Source organism: Erpetoichthys calabaricus, chromosome 7, assembly GCF_900747795.2.
Source record: "Erpetoichthys calabaricus chromosome 7, fErpCal1.3, whole genome shotgun sequence".
In the NCBI taxonomy this organism is placed as follows: Eukaryota; Metazoa; Chordata; class Cladistia; order Polypteriformes; family Polypteridae; genus Erpetoichthys; species Erpetoichthys calabaricus.
Genome location: NC_041400.2, coordinates 178,033,008 through 178,052,671, shown reverse-complemented (window position 1 = coordinate 178,052,671; position 19,664 = coordinate 178,033,008). Strand labels below are relative to the sequence as shown.

At 44.0% G+C, this 19,664-nt stretch overlaps 1 protein-coding gene across 1 annotated transcript in view; it reads right to left on the bottom strand.

Moving 5' to 3' along the window:
- arid3c (AT rich interactive domain 3C (BRIGHT-like)) overlaps window positions 1-19,664 on the bottom strand; it is a 432,268-nt gene that overhangs the window by 22,813 nt on the left and 389,791 nt on the right. Inside the window, exons 5-6 of the mRNA XM_051930043.1 lie at window positions 17,754-17,998; window positions 13,473-13,751 (exon numbers count right to left, since the gene is read on the bottom strand). Coding sequence (XP_051786003.1) covers window positions 13,473-13,751; window positions 17,754-17,998 — 524 coding nt within the window. The remainder of the gene's footprint in view (window positions 1-13,472; window positions 13,752-17,753; window positions 17,999-19,664) is intronic.

Below are 19,664 nucleotides of genomic sequence, written 5' to 3'. Positions count from 1 at the left end.
TATATTGTTGTACATGAATAAACATAAGATATCCCCTGAAAATAAGCCCTAGTGCATCTTTTGGAGCAAAAATTAATATAAGACCCGGTCTTATTTTCGGGGAAACACGGTATATAGATATATTCTACGTTGGGGATTTGTGTTATTGTTTTTGTCAGTAAGTTTTATTTAATATATTTATACACTTATTTTACATATCTGCTTTTGTTTGCTTGTGTTTAACTATTGATTGAGGGGAAAATATTATTTGTCAGAGGTACGGCTTGGTATAAGTAGGTTCAACTCAGTAATTCATACAGGCCACGGGTCATGGTAGTGCGGCTGCCGGCTGGGTAAGGGGTCGGGCATCACAATCTTGACCACAGGGTGACAACTCTTATACGAAACTGCAAGGGCAGTAAGCCTGCCAGACAGAACGAGTCACATGACACTCTCCAACACGACCAATTACTACTCCTTCTGCCTTCACCGTTTCCAACGAAAATGTAAAAGTGCAGAAACTTTTTGAACGCCACTCATATTTTCCTATTATAACAACTACAGTTGGAACATTTGTGGTGATCTAAAAGTAGTGGCACTGCTACTAGGAGGGCCGCTCAGACTGCCAACGGGACAGCCAGCACTGTACTGTAAGCATTTGGTTCAGGGCAGAGCACACTATTTGTCGACACAATAGTGACATTTCTGCCTCCTCTGCATATAAATCTTGGACTGATGAAACATTCTGTGAAAACGATACAAATGGAAGGTGAAGGATGTTGATGTTTTGGGGCATAAATAACTGGTGCCAAGATTACGGAAGGTCACAAATCAGACACATCAACAATGACAAGCAGATCTCTCACTCCTACCAAGTATTCAGACCCTTTGTGGTGTCCAAACTCCAAACTGTGCTCAGGTTTCTCCTGTTAGCTCTCATTCTCCTTGAGGCGTGTCCAGAACTTGACTGGAGTCCCCCAGTGGCAAGCTGAATTGATTGGACCTCACTGACAAAGTCACACTTGCACTTGTGTATACAAAGTCCCACAATTCACACTGCACATCAGGACACAAACCAAGCCATGACGTCCAAGGAACTCTCTGTAGACCTCTGGGATCAAATTGTGGTGTGGCACAGATCAGGGCAAAGGGGATCAAACCATTTCTAAAGCTTTGTGTGTTCCCAGTTGCACAGTTGCCTCAATAATTGTGAAAAGGAAGAAGTTTGGGACCACCAAGACTCTTCTTAAAGTTGACTGTGCGTCCAAACTGAGTAACCAGGCAAGCAGGGCCTTGGTCAGGGAGGTGACAATGTCTGGTGACGACCAGGCAGTGCTCATCACCTGCCTAATACCATCCCAATGGTGAAGCGCGGAGGTGGCAGCATCATGTTATGGGGTCGCTTCCCAATGGTAGTTACAGGGACACTGGTCAGAATTGACGGAAAGATAAAGAGAGCCCAATTCAGAGAGGTCCTTGAAGAAAACCCAGTGCATACCAGACTGGGCCAACAATTGACCTTTCGGCACAACAATAACCATACAGTCATAAAGCCAAGACAGTGCTGGAGTTGCTTTGAGACAACAACAATTTATTTTTTTGAATAACTCAAAATCACACAAGGAATGCCCCCAGTGGGCTTTAACAGGAGTGTTTTTTGACAGAGAAATAACAACCAAAAGAAAAATGGACACCTAGCCAGAGCCCAGATTGTAACCCTGCAGAACATCCATGGAGAGACCTGAAGATGGCAGTTTACAGATGTGTTCCACCCAATCTAATGGAGTCTGCCAGAACAAAAGGGATAAACTGCCCAAATCCAGGTATGCAATGCTCATGGTGACTTTCCCAAGAAAATTCGAAGCTGGGATTGGAGACAAAGGGGCTTCTACAAAGTCCTGAAGTAAAGGTCTGACTACTTTAATGAAGGAGAGATTTCAGTTTGGGATTTTTAATTCATTTGTAAAGCTGTCTGAAAACAGAGAGGGTGGGAGAAGGTGCTGATTACAGCACGATGTTGTACCCACCACACGGCAAACCACCGGGAATGAGATCTGAGTGCAGCGGGTGACACCTCAGCACCACACTGAACAGGAGTGGCTGGAGTGCCAACTCTCAAGTTTTCCCTGTAGGTTGGAGGACCTGCTCGCATGGCTGAATGTAGATTAACGTCATACTGCTTCACCACCTGAGGCCACAGGTCCGCCACGCCCTCGACCCTCTGCAGTTCGCATACCAGGAGAAGGTGGGAGTGGAGGATGCCATCATTTATATGCTACACCGATCCCTCTCCCACTTGGACAGAGGCAGTGGTGCTGTAAGAATTATGTTTCTAGACTTCTCTAGCACCTTCAACACCATCCAACCTCTGCTCCTTAGGGACAAGCTGACAGAGATGGGAGTAGATTCATACCTGGTGGCATGGATCGTGGACTATCTTACAGACAGACCTCAGTATGTGCGTCTTGGGAACTGCACGTCTGACATTGTGGTCAGCAACACAGGAGCGCCGCAGGGGACTGTACTTTCTCCGGTCCTGTTCAGCCTATATACATCGGACTTCCAATACAACTCGGAGTCCTGCCACGTGCAAAAGTTTGCTGACGACACTGCTATCGTGGGCTGCATCAGGAGTGGGCAGGAGAAGGAGTATAGGAACCTCATCAAGGACTTTGTTAAATGGTGCGACTCAAACCATCTACACCTGAACACCAGCAAAACCAAGGAGCTGGTGGTGGATTTTAGGAGGCCCAGACCCCTCCTGCAAGGTTATTATAGTTAACGAAAACTAAAATCAAAACTGAAACTATTATTATAAAAACATTTTCATAAACTGAAATAAAATAATTAACAAAACCGAAATGAAAAACTAAAACTAAACAAAACTATTAAAGTAGGTGGAAAGACTAACTGAAATAAAATAATTTACTAAAATATTTTTAGTTTTCGCTTTTTTGAATGAATATTCTTGCCGTTAGTCTTTAAGCCTTGTAAGTTTTAACTCTAAAACAGAAAGTCATCCACCATGAGCCACCCGCATATATTCATCCAGTGAACGGCGGCTGGTGACGGAGGGCGGCTGTTCACACAGCATTTACGGTGACCGAGCAAGTTGAGTGCGGGTGCATAAAGCGTGAGAAATAGAAAGCGATTTGCGTGCCGCCTTTCTTTGTGCTTGTTGTACATCAAGATGTAATTCAAACGGCTGAAATCAGAATGTGCTGGTCAACAAAATGTTTATGGACAGAAAAATCACAAGTGAGTAACGTTTCAGTTTATTTCTCAGGTGTCTGCTTTTTGTTAACAGCAATTCACCTGCCACTTCACACGGGAGAAATTGTTTTTACTTTCTCATATACAAAGTATAGAGAAAGTACAGTAATCATGAAAAAATTCGACCTCGATATTTTGATGAGTCTTGACGTTATAGACTAACCAGTGTCCAACAATACTGTTTTTTGGAATTGTGTGTGTACGCGTGCGTGTCCGTGTCTGTGTGTAAACACGATAACTCAAAAACGCAACAAGATAGATGGATGAAATTCGGCATGTGGTTGTTACACCACAATTATAGATCTGTATTAACTTTTGGGCCAAATCCATCACCCAGAAGTGGTACTTTACCTGAACTCATACTCGATTTTTTTTTTTTTATTTATACAGCTGCAGAGTCTGATTTTTTCAACTTTACTTATATAATAATTGTTCAATATATAATTAATTTGATTTGTTGTTGATGGTTCCTTAATGTACATAATATAAAAATATAATCATTGACTTGCGGTTTACTCCTCAAATATCCATCCCCATATCTGAGTATACACAGAAGTTGAGGGGAGAGCACTCCCGGTTTTTGAAAATAAAACGTCACTGATCGAGAAACTGACTGACGGTCATCATACAAGATCGGCATATTGTTGCTGACCAATCACTTTTGCTTTAAAAACATCGTTTAACAACAAAGTGATACAAACAAAGGTAGTGAGTCTGACAAGTGATGAAAAACTAAACATACTAATGGGTTTTTGTATTTATTCTATATTTATTAATTTATCTTTTTTAGTTCATATTCAAAACTCAAAACACCTGATATTGTGAAAGTAATCCATTAGCAGAATTATATTTTAAAATGTTTGTCTCCCTTTTTTCAATGTTTTTTTCTCTGTCTCAAAACAGATAGTTGAAATATCATATTCTTTTTGCTCTTAACATCAGCCTTATCATACATATTGCATACCAGGGATTTTTCCTGCCTTACATCCAAACCTGCTGTGGTAGGCTCCAAGTTCCTGTGATCCTGCTCTGAATAAACAAGTTTAGATAATGTAAATGTTGTTCTTAATCTCAGACGCTGTCTCTGTTGTTTTATGCCTGTCCATACTCCTATTACCTGCCATTGCTCTGCTCATTATGGGTTTACTGTCCTTATGGTGGTCTATTCAAGACTCACCACCTCTAACTCTGACACTACATGCTTGTTGTTCTTTGTTTCCCTCAATACAGCGAGGTGGGGTCTGCACACTCATTCAAGTCTAACAGCCCTGTTCTTCCTGAGCCCCTGTGATTTTCATGAGAAAATATTTTAAAAATGATAAAATTGTGTAAAATTGTTCATATTCAGTGTTTAGTTTTGATTATGCTTGTTTTTATCAGACAAAAACAAAACCAGAAAGTAAACCAGGCAGTGTAGTAAGCTTTCACTAACATTAAACTCATATCCAAATCTGTTAAATGTATAGTTCTGTCTGATTGTGACACAAAACTAACTCCGTAGGAGCTCCATGCCATAATTACTAAAACTAAAACTGAAACTGATATATATAAAAATAAAATAGAAATGTCTTTGTGAAATAAAAACTAAACTAAAACTAAAAATACACAACGAAGGAAAACTAAAACTAAACTGAATTTCCAAGTAAGGTCAGAAAAAATATAGAAATAAAAACTAATATAAAAAGGCAAAACTATAATAACCTTGCCCTCCTGGACCCCGTGATCATCAGAGGTGACTGTGTGCAGATGGTGCAGACCTATAAATACCTGGGAGTGCAGCTGGATGATAAAATAGACTGGACTGCCAATACTGATGCTCTGTGTAAGAGAGGACAGAGCCGACTATACTTCCTTAGAAGGCTGGCGTCCTTCAACATCTGCAATAAGATGCTGCAGATGTTCTACCAGACGGTTGTGGCGAGCGTCCTCTTCTACGCGGTGGTGTGCTGGGGAGGCAACATAAAGAAGAGGGACGCCTCACGCCTGGACAAACTGGTGAGGAAGGCAGGCTCTATTGTAGGCACGGAGCTGGACAGTTTAACATCTGTGGCAGAGCGACGGGTGCTGAGCAGACTCCTGTCAATCATGGAGAATCCACTGCATCAACTGAACAGGATCATCTCCAGACAGAAGAGCAGCTGCAGCGACAGACTGCTGTCACCATCCTGCTCCACTGACAGACTGAGGAGATCGTTCTTCCCCACACTATGCAACTCTTCAATACCACCCAGGGGGGGTAAACGTTAACATTGTACAAAGTTATTGACTGTCTGTATACCTGCATTGTTATCACTCTTTAATTTAATATTGTTTTTTTATCAGTATGCTGCTGCTGGATTATGTGAATTTCCCCTTGGGATTAATAAAGTATCTATCTTTCTATCTACGCAGGATGGAGCAGTGGCAGGGCCCAACAGAATGGAGTCACTTTTGCCCTTTATGGGGTTCAAACCAGCAACCTTCCGATTGCCAGCACAGATCCCTAGCCTCAGAGCCACCACTCCACCCATACTGTAAATAAGGAACACCCGGACTCGAACCCACAACCTTTGGGTTATAAGGCAGCAGTTGTTACCTCCACACCACCAGGTTTGCTCTTTATCATTCTGAGTTACTGGGTGTAAATGGATGGGCAACAATGTCAAATGTATTCATTTTAAAAAGAAATCTACGACACAATAAAATGTGCAGACAGTGAATGGGGTCTGAATCCTTGTTTTGGGTGGCATACTGGTGCTCTGGAAATTTTCATATGCAAGTGCCCTCATTTGCATACTGCAGCTTATATTTATACTAACCTCAAATCTGCATATTAAAACATTTTCAGAAACAAAACCAAAATATCACATGATTATTTAGTGATGTTACTAAAAAGAAATAAATGCTAATGTTTCCAGGAACAGGTTTTCCCCAATGTAAATTCTTCAATAAACACGAAGCAGCTGCAACATCCACCTGCCTAATATTGTGTAGGTCACCAAACCAGCTGTGACACATCGAGGCATGGACCCCACAAGACCTCTGAAGGACACCTTTAAGTCCATCAAGTCCTGTAAGTTGTCGTGTTTGGGGGCCTCCATGGATCAGGCATGACACAGATAGCTCGATCGGACTGAGATCTGGGGAATCTGGAGGCCAAATCAACACCCTGAACTCTTTGTCATGTTCCTGAACAATCTGTGCCGTGTGACAGGCCACATTATCCTGCTGAAAGAGGCCACTGCCATCAGGGAATACCGTTGAAATGATGCACGTGTTCTGCAGCAGTCTTTAGGAAGGTGGTATGTGTCAAAGTAACATCCACGTGAATGCCAGGAACTAAGGTTAACCCAGCAGAATATTGCCCATAGTATCACACTGCTTGTCATTTTCCCATAGTGCATCTCTTCCCCAGGTAAACGACACACACACACGCACGCCCAGCCATCCACATGATCTAAAAAGAAAACGTTGTTTATCAGTCCAGGCCACCTTCATGCATTGCTCTGTCTGTGGTGCAGCTCTGATGCTCACGTGCCCATTGTAGGCACTTTCAGCGTTGGACAGGGTGCTCAGCATTCACACTCTGACTGGACTGCGGCCACACAGCAAGCTGTGATGCATTGTGTTTTCTGACCCTGTTCTCTCATGACCAGCATTTTGTTTTTCTGCAATTTGTACCACAGAAGCTCTTCTGTGGGATTGGACCAGATGGGCTTTCTACATGTGCATCAGTGAGCCTTGGGCGCCCATGCCCTTGTTGCTGGTTTACCAGTTATCCCACCTTGGACCACTTTTGGTAGGTACTAACCACCGCATACCGGAAACACCCCACAAGACCTGACGATTTGGAGCTGCTGTGATCCAGTCGTCTTGCCATCACAATATGGCCCTTGTCAAAGTCGCTCCGATCCTTGTGCTTGCCCATTTTTCCTGCTTCCTCAAAGAATTGACTGTTTACTAATACACTGCTCAAAAAAGGAAGGGAACACATAATCATGCCAGTCTATCACCAAGTCAATGAAGCTTCAGGGATATCAGTCTGTCTAGTTAGGAAGCACAAGCGATTGTGAATCAACTTCACCTGCTTTGGTGCAAATGAAAGTGACAACAGGTGACCTGGAGAGGTGACAGCAAGACACCCCCCAAAAGGAGAATGGTTTTGCAGGTGGTGGCCACAGATAATTGCTCTCTCCTTATCCTTTCTGACTGATTCTTCTCTAGTTTTGCATTTTGCTAGTGTCCTTGTCACTCCTGGTAGCATGAGGCGGTACCTACAGTGGATTCATGCTGCAAACGTAGTCCAGCTCCCCCAGGATGGCACAGTCATACATGCCGTCACAAGAAGGTTTGCTGTGTCTCCTAACACTGTCTCAAGAGCATGTGGGGGCCAGTCAATGGCATCAATGCCTTCGTCATCCAGGAACTGCCTACACACTCAGGCCACATGAGGCCGGGCATTGTCCTGCACCAGGAGAAACCCAAGGCCCACTGCACCAGCGTAAGGTCTGACAATGGCTCTGAGGATTTCATTCCGATACCTAATGGCAGTCAAGGTGCCATTGTCTAGCATGTAGAGGTCTGTGCGTCCCTCCATGGACATGCCTCCCCAGACCATCACTGACCCAATGCCAAAGAAGTCGTTACAGGCAGCGTAACATTCACCATGGCATCTCTAGACTCTGTCACGTCTGTCAGTGTGAATCTGCTCTCATCTGTGTAGAGAACGGGGCACCAGAGGCAGATGTGCCAATGTGGTGTTCTCTGGCGAATGCCAATTGAGCTACACGTTGATGAGCTGTGAGCACAGGTCCCATTAGAGGACGCCGGGCCCTCATGCCACCCTCGTGGAGTCTGTTTCTGACAGTTTGGTCAGAAACATTCACACCAGTGGCATGCTGGAGGTCATTTAGTAGGCTCTGGCAGTGCTCATCCGGGTCCTCCTTGCCCAGAGGAGCAGATATTGATCAGTCCTGCTGATGGGTTAAGGACCTTCTGTGAGGGGCCCTGTCTAGCACTTCTTGTGTAACAGCCCATCTCCTGGTATCTCATCCATGCTCTTAAGACTGTGCTAGGAGACACAGCAAACCTTCTTGTGATGACACGTATGGATGTGCCATCCTGGAGGAGCCGCATTCATCCTGGAGGGTCCTGCCTCAAGTTACCAGTATTGACAAGGACACTAGCAAAACGCAAAAGTAGAGAAGAATCAGTCAGGAAGTATAAGGAGAGAACAATTGCCTGTGGCCACCACCTGCAAAGCCATCCCCTTTTGGGAGGGTGACTTGCTGTCGCCTCTCCAGTGTCCCTGTTGTCACTTTCATTTGCACCAAAGCAGGTGAAGTTGATTCACAATCGCTTTTGCCTCCTCACTGGACAGACTGATATCTTTGAAGCTTCACTGACTTGGTGTTCGACCGGGATGATTACGTGTTCCCTTACATTTTTTTGAGCAGTGTATACCAGTGGTGACAGGACTGGCACTCCAGCCACTGTAAGAAACCTCCCAGTGTTTCAGTGTGGTGCTGAGGTGTCACCCATTGCACGGCTACACTCGGATCCCAATGTGTTGAGTGTGTGATCAGCGTGTGCTACTAACCCTGACCCTGCTACCACACCCCTCGACTGGTGCCATCGTAACAAGATAATCAATGAGATTCACTTCACCTATCTGTGGTTTGAATGATGTGGCACATGGTAAATGACAGTGAGTGAATCTTATAAGTGCTTCAAGAAATGACTCCGTATAGTCCATACTACAGAATAGCTCCTCGATTTCTTTATTATTCTGTTAAAGAAGAGCGTAATAATTCAATCGCATGATTACTTTTTCATCATTTAAGTAGCAGTATGATAGCAGCAGCAGTCACGTTCATCTGTTGCACTCTGCTCTGAAACACTGAGCAGGCTTTTTCCAAAACCTGAACTTGTTAACATGTAATGCTTATTGAACTTCATCAGTATTGGCTCACCATCCCTGAAGTGGATCTAAACACAGATCATCTGCTATGGATTCGTCAGGACAAGTGGACTAAAGGGCTGCAGTATTTCTCTGTGTGGGCGTTTGCACTTCTCCAAGTCACCTCAAAATGGCAGATTCAAGAAGTCCTCATCACGCACCTTTGGGCCCCTCTGTTGCATATCTGACAAGGCAGGTGCTGTGGCGGCAGCGAGTTGCTGAGCAGCCATAGCAAGTACTGCACGTGTTGCTGGTACAGTTGCCAGTCTTGTATTATAATGAACATACTAGAAAGGTTCTGTTGAAAATCAGTAAAGTTAATCATTTCATTTTTATTTTGCATATGCTAGATGCTTCATTTCCTATAAAATACGAAGGGGAGTCAAGCTTAAGTTAGAAGATGGGATTTAGTAGAAAATGGAATGAATCTTCATAAAACTGATCATGTCACTTCTCAGTGTCGTCTCCACCCTTCTCAACGCAGTTGCGCCACCTGCCTGGAAAATGCCAGCAGAATAAAAAGGTTTTGTCTCGTCCTCTGAACCCCTCGTGCACCCGAGTTATTGTCGAACACGACCTGCCGAGGGGTACTACAGTCACTGGTGCAAGTTACTGCGACTTGCTGGAGACCACTGTGAAACCTGCTATTCGATCCACCTGCCTGGAAGTGCCAGCAGAATAAAAGGTTTTGTCTTGCCCTCGCCACCACTCCTGCACCACTTTCTTCACGTCGTCATCTGTCTTGAATCGACGACCACCCAGATGTTTTTTTTAGTGGTCCAAAAAGGTGAAAATCACACTACAGTGCCAAATCTGGTGAATAACGAGGATGTGGCAATACTTCAAACTTTAGTTTCTCTGGCAGTGCCTGGATGTCAGCAGGATAAAAGGTTTTATCTTGTCCTTGCACCCACTCGTATTTCACTGGTGCAAGTTACTGTGGGGGGCGGCACGGTGGCGCAGTGGGTAGCGCTGCTGCCTCGCAGTTGGGACACCTGGGGACCTGGGTTCGATTCCCGGGTCCTCCCTGCGTGGAGTTTGCATGTTCTCCCCGTGTCTGCGTGGGTTTCCTCCGGGCGCTCCGGTTTCCTCCCACAGTCCAAAGACATGCAGGTTAGGTGGATTGGCGATTCTAAATTGGCCCTAGTGTGTGCTTGGTGTGTGGGTGTGTGTGTGTCCTGCGGTGGGTTGGCACCCTGCCTGGGATTGGTTCCTGCCTAGTGCCCTGTGTTGGCTGGGATTGGCTCCAGCAGACCCCCGTGACCCTGTGTTCGGATTCAGCGGGTTGGAAAATGGATGGATGGAAGTTACTGTGGAGACCACTGTGAAGCCTGTTGTTCGATCCAAGCGGCGGGGACTACTGTCTCAAGGGGTCCTATTGCTAAACACACTGCTGAGAACGCCAAGGCCTGTCTGGAGAAACTGAACTTTGAGGTATTGCCACATCGTCGTAATTCGCCAGATTTGGCACCATGGTGTGATTTTCACCTTTTTGGACCACTTAAAAAAATGTCTGGGTGGTCGTCGATTCAAGACAGATGACGACATGAAGAAAGTGGTGCAGGAGTGGTGGCGAGGGCGAGACAAAACCTTTTATTCTGCTGGCACTTCCAGGCAGGTGGATCGAATAGCAGGCTTCACAGTGGTCTCCTGCAAGTCACAGTAACTTGCACCAGTGACTGTAGTACCCCTCGGTAGGTCGTGTTCGACAATAACTCGGGTGCACGAGGGGTTCAGAGGACGAGACAAAACCTTTTTATTCTGCTGGCATTTTCCAGGCAGGTGGCGCAACTGCGTTGAGAAGGGTGGAGACGACACTGAGAAGTGACATGATCAGTTTTATGAAGATTCATTCCATTTTCTAACTTTATCTTGACTCCCCTTGTAGTTATATAAAGGCAGTGTGGTGGTTAAGGCTTTGGACTTCAAACTCTTAGGCTGGGGGTTCAAATCCCACTGCTGACACTATGTGACCATGAGCAAGTCACATGACCTGCCTGTGCTCTAATTGGAAAGCCAAAAGAAATGCAACCAATTGTACCATAAATGTTGTAAGTCGCTCTGGATAAAGGCATTAGCTTCTTCTACTTTCGGCTGCTGCCTTTAGGGGTTGCCACAGCGGATCATCTTCTTCCATATCTTTCTGTCCTCTACATCTTGCTATGTTACACCCATCACCTGCATGTCCTCTCTCACCACATCTCTTTACTTTCCTCCTCTCCTCCTGCCTCCAGACACGTCTCCCCCCTCTTCTTCTCCTTCTTCTTCTTCGGCCAACAGTAGCCGCCAGCACCCTGTTGGCTAACAGTACTGGTGGTGGTCTTTGTTAACCTGGAGCTCGACCAATCCGGTATGGAAGGCATTAGCTAAATGAGTAAATATTACTTATAAGATTATTACATAAGGCGTTATATTACCCCCATCTCTGGAGACAATGCATGATTGGCGTATTATCAAGCAGAAAACATCCATTTGAAAAAGGGAAAATTATGGCCATACAGGGATCCACATGGTCAGAAACAACACTTGTGACGCTCAGGGCCGGATTTATATGAAAAGAGGCCCTAGGCTATTCCACTTATGAGGCCCTTTCACCTTCCATTTTTAAGTTTGTAAATTACATGAGAGATAATAAAATTTTGCTAACAATTTGAATGTAGGCCCCTCTTGATCTTGAGGCCCTAGGCTGAAGCCTAGCTAGCCTATAGGAAAATCCGGCCCTGGTGATGCTCATTTGGCATTACGAGGCCTAAGGTGTGCCACCACAGCAGAAATCAAGACCTGTCAGAACGGGCAGCACTTTGATTATCTTTACTCGTCCAGTCTTGAAGACCACATGCCCTTTGTAGACTCGTCTTCCTGTCCTTAGGTGACACAAGCATATGCGTTGTCTTCTGCCGTTATAATCCTTTCGCTTCAAGGTCTCCTACATTGAGTGTTCAGCACTGTTGAGCATTTGTGACTATTCTTCTCTGACCTCTCCCATTACTAAGGTGTTTGTCACTTTGTTCGCTTCACCGTTCTCTATAAATTCTAGAGGCTGGAGTGTGTAATCATCTCAGAAGAGTAGCTGAGTTGCTGAGATGGTGGAACAAGGAACAATCATACCAAGGCCACAGTCCCTTAGATCACGTGTCTAGTCCATTCTAGTGCTGGGTCAAATAACAACTAAGCCGTATATAATGAGCTGCAGCCACGTGGTTGGCTGATTAAAGGAGAAGGAAAGTGGTGAGGCGGCCTTCTGCTGTTATGCACCTAAAATCTGGAATAGCCTGCCAGTAGGAATTCGCCAGGCTAATACAGTGGAGCACTTTAAAAAACTACTGAAAACACATTACTTTAACATGGCCTTCTCATAACTTCACTGTAATTTAATCCTGACACTCTGTATATCCAATTCATTATAATAACTATTCATTCAAAATTTGTACTAACCCCTACTCTCTCTTCTGTTTCCTTTTCCGGTGTCCTATTGGTGGTGGCTTGTGCCACCACCATCTACCCAAAGCACCATGATGTTCCAACAATGATGGATGGATTAAAAGCCAGAAGTCTGTATAACCATCAGCATAAAGTGACTCCGTGAGAACCCTAACTACAAAGAGGACTATTTCATTTATGTTAGGTAGAATGCCCAAAGGGGACTGGGCGGTCTCGTGGCCTGGAACCCCTACAGATTTTATTTTTTTCTCCAGCCTTCTGGAGTTTTTTTTTGTTTTTTCTGTCCACCCTGGCCATCGGACCTTACTCCTTTTTATGTTAACTAAGGTTGTCTTATTTGAATTTCTTATTTGTCTTTTATTCTTCTTTTCTTCATTATGTAAAGCACTTTGAGCTACTTTTTGTATGAAAATGTGCTATATAAATAAATGTTGTTGTTGTTGGCTACTTGTATTTGTGTGTTAGATGTACCTAATAAAGTGGACACTGGGAACAGATGGTGGTTAAGGCTTTGGACTGCAAGCCCTGACATTGTGAGTTCAAATCCCACTACTGACACCATATAACCAGGAGCAAGTCATGTGACCTGCCTGCACTCCAACTGGAAAACCCAAAAGAAATGTAACCAGTTGGATAAAGGCGTCAGCCAAAACAAGTAAATGTAAATGAATGGATAAAAAGGAGAGTGGCAAAGGTAAAAGCAATTAAGTCACATGAAAATTCATAATCACCCACAGTTGCCAGCAAACAATTCACCATCAGCGTGATCTTCATTTATTTAAGACTCATTTTAATTTCTACCCAGTATGACATTACTAAGAACAACAGGTCCCATTCCTACCTCGGTTGTTGATCTTAATATTCATCGGGAGTTGTGTTGCCATTGCAAAAAGGTTCTGCTGCAGAGCATGTTGCATTAGCCGCTGCTGTTCCTCCGCCATGAGCATCATCTTCTTCTCGGGAGGCTCGCCGGCTTCCAACTTTTCCCGCAACTGTTCGAGGGCCGCTGCCTGGGCCGCCGCCTGAGCCGCCGCCGCTTGGGCAGCTGCCATGTGGTGCCCAGCCAGAGACACCGGAATAGCAATCCTGTTGGGAATGCCGCTGGAGTGCATTGACTCTTCTGTAACAGAAAATGGAATTTATGAGAAGGGTTGTCCATTTTGTACGACGACATACTGTTTCACTAAATGGTGCTGGACACTGCCCTGCATTGAAACTTAATCTTAAATTCCAAAGGGATTGCACTGCTGAGGCCATAAAGTTAGCCCTAAACCCGAGTGTTGACCACAGGTGTGTATATTTCAAAATCAAATCGGTCAGTTTTCAAGCAAATGTTATTTCCCTTGAGGCGGCACGGTGGCGCAGTGGGTAGCGCTGCTGCCTTGCAGTAAGGAGACCTGGGTTTGCGTCCCGGGTTCTCTCTGCGTGGAGTTTGTATGTTCTCCCCGTGTCTGCATGGGTTTGCTCCGGGTGCTCCGGTTTCCTCCCACAGTCCAAAGACATGCAGGTTAGGTGGATTGGTGATCCTAAATTGCGCTTGGTGTGTGTGTGCCCTGCCCGGGGATTTGTTCCTGCCTTGCACCCTGTGTTGGCTGGGATTGGCTCCAGCAGACCCCCGTGACCCTGTGTTATGATATAGCGGACTGGATAATGCCTGACTGTTATTTCCCTTATAACTAAACTTTAACTTGTAAAGAAAGGAAATGTATATGTGGTGGGCAGGGGGGCACTGATGTATGTGGGGGTACCGAAAAATAACCAGACTCTGTACCTGGATAGCAATCTCAACCTAGATGTGAATTTCACCACTAGGTGTGCCATACTTATTATTCTGTGGCAGACTGGCGAGTGGCGTTGCTCTGTGTTGTTCGTATGCCATTCTGTGTCTGTGTTTCTTGGTGCTTATTAAACGTGTCCTGTTTAATTTTTGTGATGGATGATCATAAAGAACAGTGTGTCTGCGTTAAGTTTTGTTTTCTCTTACGGAAAACAGCTCCTGAAACTGTAGTGATGCTTGAAACTGCTTTTAAAGAGAAAGCTTTAAGTAAAACACTTAAGTGGTTTTTGCGTTTCAAACGAGGGGAAACGTCACTTGCAGACCAACCAAGATCTGGCTGATCTTCCACAATTAGGAATGATGAAAACCTTGAAAAAAGTTTGCAATGCAATTTACGAAGATCGTTGCCGGACTATTGAAGAGATTTCTGAATTGACTTGTGTGGCTTGGAGTTCTTGCCACCTTCCCTACTTGCCTGATCTTTGCTCCGTGCGACTATTTCTTGTTATGAAACAAGAACTCAAAGGAAAGTGTTTTTATACCGTGGGGGAAGTCAACGAAAAATCACTGCAGGCCTTGGACACAACGTTCCTCTTTCCAGCAGTGGGACAAGTGTATTCATTCACCTGGCGAGTACTTTGAAGGAGACTAAAGTTTCAGTAAGTAAAAATTATTAAAATACTAGACAAAGAGCCTGTTTCAACAACGTAAGAGGAAATGGGCACGAGTTTGTGTCAGCAGTGTATGAAGAACAAATGATAAGTAACAAAGAAGTTGTTTTGTAATGATTGTAGTCCCCTTTACTCATTACTGTACAGGCTTGTACTGTTAGTTGATGAATTTTCCAGGCCTATAGTATAATATTGAATGATGAATGTCCCAGTACAATATGGAATAGTAATAAGTATAAGCACCACAAACCTGATATAGGTGTATTGAATGAATGCATAATTGAATCAGAATGTGTAATTAGGCCTCGAGCTGTCGTCGAAATCGCCTTTCAGGCCTCTAGAGCTTTAATCGAAGTCGCCTTTCTCTTTGAATTTTTGCGGCTGTAAATCCGCCGCCTGCCGCGATGTTGGAGTTGGATGTCGGCCTCGTAAGGTTTTTTGGGGCAGCTGCGCAGAAGGCAACTGCGCATTCGGCTTCGGATGGATGTGAGTGAGTGAGGGAGTGAGGAGGCAGGCGAATTACATATTAAGATTATTTTTTTTTTCAATTCCAGTTACTTTTGGGTACTCCCTCATATCTTGAACTCTAATTCTTTTAATTGTGTCAGCGCAAAAAAATGTCTAAACAAATCCTCACCCACTAAACAGTATTTGACCGGCCAGAGATAATATTTGATAGATTTAAATTATGGCAAGTCAAATTAACACTTAGTAAGAACTCAAAATACATTTTAAGCTAGCTAATAATGCATGTAGGATATCTCAAAAAGAATCACAGTATCTGAAAAAGCCTCTGTTTTAAGATATCCGAAGATATTTCAAAGAGGAATTTTCAGACATCTAAAATGCATTTCAAGAAATTTCAAATGTAACTGAAGATTTCTGAAGTAAGTTCCTGAGGTATTTCGAGACAACTTAAAATAGACATGGGAGCAGTCTGAGATATCTGAAATGCAATAATTTCCCGCAAATTTCCAGATATCTCAAAATAACTTCCTGCGCATTTCAAGACATCTCAAATACCTTGTCATGCATGTGTGCCTGGGGACCACCTTCTGGGCCTTGATGAGGTAAGCGATACTACTCCAGGTTGCTAACCTTATCTTCTTTTTCCCCTGTAGCTCAGAGAAGACACCCAAGGAGGATACTTAGCCCCACCCACAGCACCCTAGGGTGGCTCCACCCCTTCAGGTCCAAAAACCATAAAATTGGGCGGTCCCCGGAAAGTGCTGTCACATTATGACCAAGCAGTCAGTGAGAACTGAGCTTCCGTGATTGCTTTTGTGATGTGTTGACAGGCTGTGCATAGCCTACCTCATTCTGGGCCGTCAGAACGCTCTTTTTGTTATTTTCATGGTGCCAATTGAATGGGGTAGCCTGGCTGATACACCAACATTTCATCTGGCATATCTTTGTCTGTTTAACAGTTACAACATTTTCAGATATCTCAAAATCACTTCCTGAACATTTCCAGATTTCTCAAATACATTTCCAGATTTCACCTGAAATGGGAAGGTCCATGTAGAACGAGTATGACTGAAATGTGTGCAAATCCCCATAAATGAAAGTCTGCTATGTGCACTTTGGACAGGTCTGGATTGTTTGATTTGGAAATTTAAACTGTGGCGCACAGGGGTAGGGTCTTTGTCCCAAACATCTGTTGGTGAAGAAAGATTCATGGATCTTGACTTAGCTGACGATGCTGTGATCTTCACAGAGTCAATGGAGGCTCTGATTGAGGCGCTCGAGAGATTGAGTGAGGAGTCGGAGTGTCTGGGCTTGTGACTGTCCTGATCAAACAAAGAGCCAGGCCTTTAATGACCTCTTGGTCACGGCCATCAGCAGTGCGTCTGTCTGTGGAGCGAGTGTCGACCTTGTCGAGAGGTCTACTTACCTCGGCAGTGACATTCATGTCTCTGGTGACTCTTCCTATGAAGTCAGTAGATGGATTGGAAGGGCATGGGGGGGTCATGAGGTTGCTGGAAAGGGGTGTGTGGCGCTTCTGATATCTATACAAAAGGACGAAGGTCCAAGTCTTTAGAGTCCTGGTGCTTCCTGTCTTGCTCTATGGTTGTGACACATGGACGCTATCCAGTGACCTGAGATGAAGACTGGACTCCTTTGGTACTGTGTCTCTCCGGAAAATCCTTGAGTATCGCTGGTTTGACTTTGTGTTGCTCATGGAGTCCTGAATGAGGCACATTACCTGCACTGTGAGGGAGTGTCAGTTATGGCACTCTGGCCATGTGGCACATTTCCCCAAGGGTGATCCGGCTCACAGGATCCCCATTGTTGAGGATCCGAGTGTGTGGACCAGGACAAGGGGTCGTCCACGTAACACCTGGCTGCGGCAGATAGAGGGTCATTTCTGGAGGGTAGGACTGGACCACGTGTTGGCCTGAGGGGTTTGCCAACTGGGATCCTGAGTTGTTTCGTCGTGTAGTGGGTGCGGCAACACACTGTACCAGTGCATGCTCCCCAACTTGACTTGACATTATGAAGGGCACTGTAAATGGAATCCAGCTGTATCTGTCCTTGAATTAACTGTTGACCTTATGGCATCACTAAATCACATATCAGAATTGCTTTGCTCCATCGTTCTAAGGATCTGAGATTACTTAACATGAGCTGAAGAACAAAAAAACAGAAATCAGAATGGACAATGACTACTTACCTTTTTTGATTGTAGCTGCTTGGCTGATGTGGCCACCATTAGGAGTAGACATTGCAATAGTTGGCATTTGAATCTTTGGTGAAGACAGAACATTGGGCGTCCCGACAGGGGAGTAACTGAAGAGAGATGAGCCGTAACTCTGTCTGCGTCCCTCTCGACGATTACTGTCAATAGCTGCCTGGAGCTCTCCTGGGGAGCTAAGCCCCCGCTTTTCACATTCATAGGGATACAGATACTTCATGTATCTGTACAATAGAAAAAAAACAAATAAAAAAAAGTTACAACCTCAAAGTCCGCCTTAAGAGTATCCTGCCTCATAAATATCTACCTCCAACTTTCTCACTTAATTTCAATGTCCCACAGTAACTATGCAGGAAGGAGATGGTACCGGGATTTTATACAATACAATGTATTTTTGTATAGCCTAAAATCACACAAGGAGTACCGCAATGTGCTTTAACAGGTCCTGCCTCTCGACAGCCTCCCAGCCTTGACTCTCTAAGAAGACAAGGAAAAACTCCCAAGAAAAAACCATAGTAGGGAAAAAACGGAAGAAACCTTGGGAAAGGCAGATCAAAGAGAGACCCCTTTCCAGGTAGGTTGGGCGTGCAGTGGGCATCAAAGAGAAGGAGGTCAATACAATTCAATGCAGTACACAGAACAGAACAGAAGGAATCCTCAATACAGTATAAAAATAAAAATATTACAAGTACAGAGCAGAATTCAACAGTAGATGATATCACATAATACGACGCTTATTACAGGCAGTGTGATCACCTTACAAAAACACTGAGGAGGTGCTGGGTTGAATTACATAGACTTTCAAGGCAGGCCTTCTAGAGCCATTTTCTACCAGCACCATGATCACATGACTTGGGGAACGTCAAAGTGTTGTCAAGATCATTTGCCTGTATTGAGTTTAGTGTGGAGTGGTGCATTCTGGTAGCCAAATTGCTGCCCACTCTGCAACATACCTTGATAAACCAATGCGTATCCTCGAACAATGCTTGCTTGGGTGTTTTTGTGAATTTCCCCTTGGGATTAATAAAGTATCTATCTATCTATCTATCTATCTATCTATCTATCTATCTATCTATCTATCTATCTATCTATCTATCTATCTATCTATCTATCTATCTATCTATCTATCTATCTATCTATCTATCTATCTATCTATCTATCTATCTATCTATCTATCTATCTATCTATCTTTACTCCATGCCACAATACATAAGTGTAGGCATTACCAAACTTGGGGGTCTTATGCTCTCTCTCTTCATTTGCTCTAATGTTGTAATCATTTGCCTATTATATATATATTATATATATAGTCGACCCCTGCAAAATCGCAGTTCAGAGTTCGCGGCCTCAGTCGTTTGCAGATTTTTCCTTAGAACCTAACTAATAATTGTTCGCTGAAACTGCAAATATCCTCTGCAATTTTTTTATGGCATTATATCATTTTTCATGCGTTTTAACGCTAAATTATTAAGAACAATATAATTTACTAATTTTGTAACATAAATATAAATGTAAATTCAGCTAAATTTCCATATAAAATATAATACTATGTACATTTCTTAGCACTGTAGGGAGAACACAAAGCAACCGTAGAAGAAAACACGGCTTGGGATGGTGAAATACCCCTGTACTCAGAGGCGGGAGGTTTGAAAGTAGCCAATCCAAGAGCGTTAGTTATTCATTTCTCCTTACTGCTGATTGGCTGCTGCCCTGTGACGCATCTCCAGCAGATGCAACCTAGCATTTCCGCATCATAACAGTTTACCGCGTGTAGCTATCTCGAGTGTTCGCTGTGTGTTATTGTGCTTTTCGTTTTGTTCTTCTTAAAGTCCTAAGATGCCACCCAAACACCCTGCACCTTCTAAGTCTTCTGGCAATGAATTTAAGCAT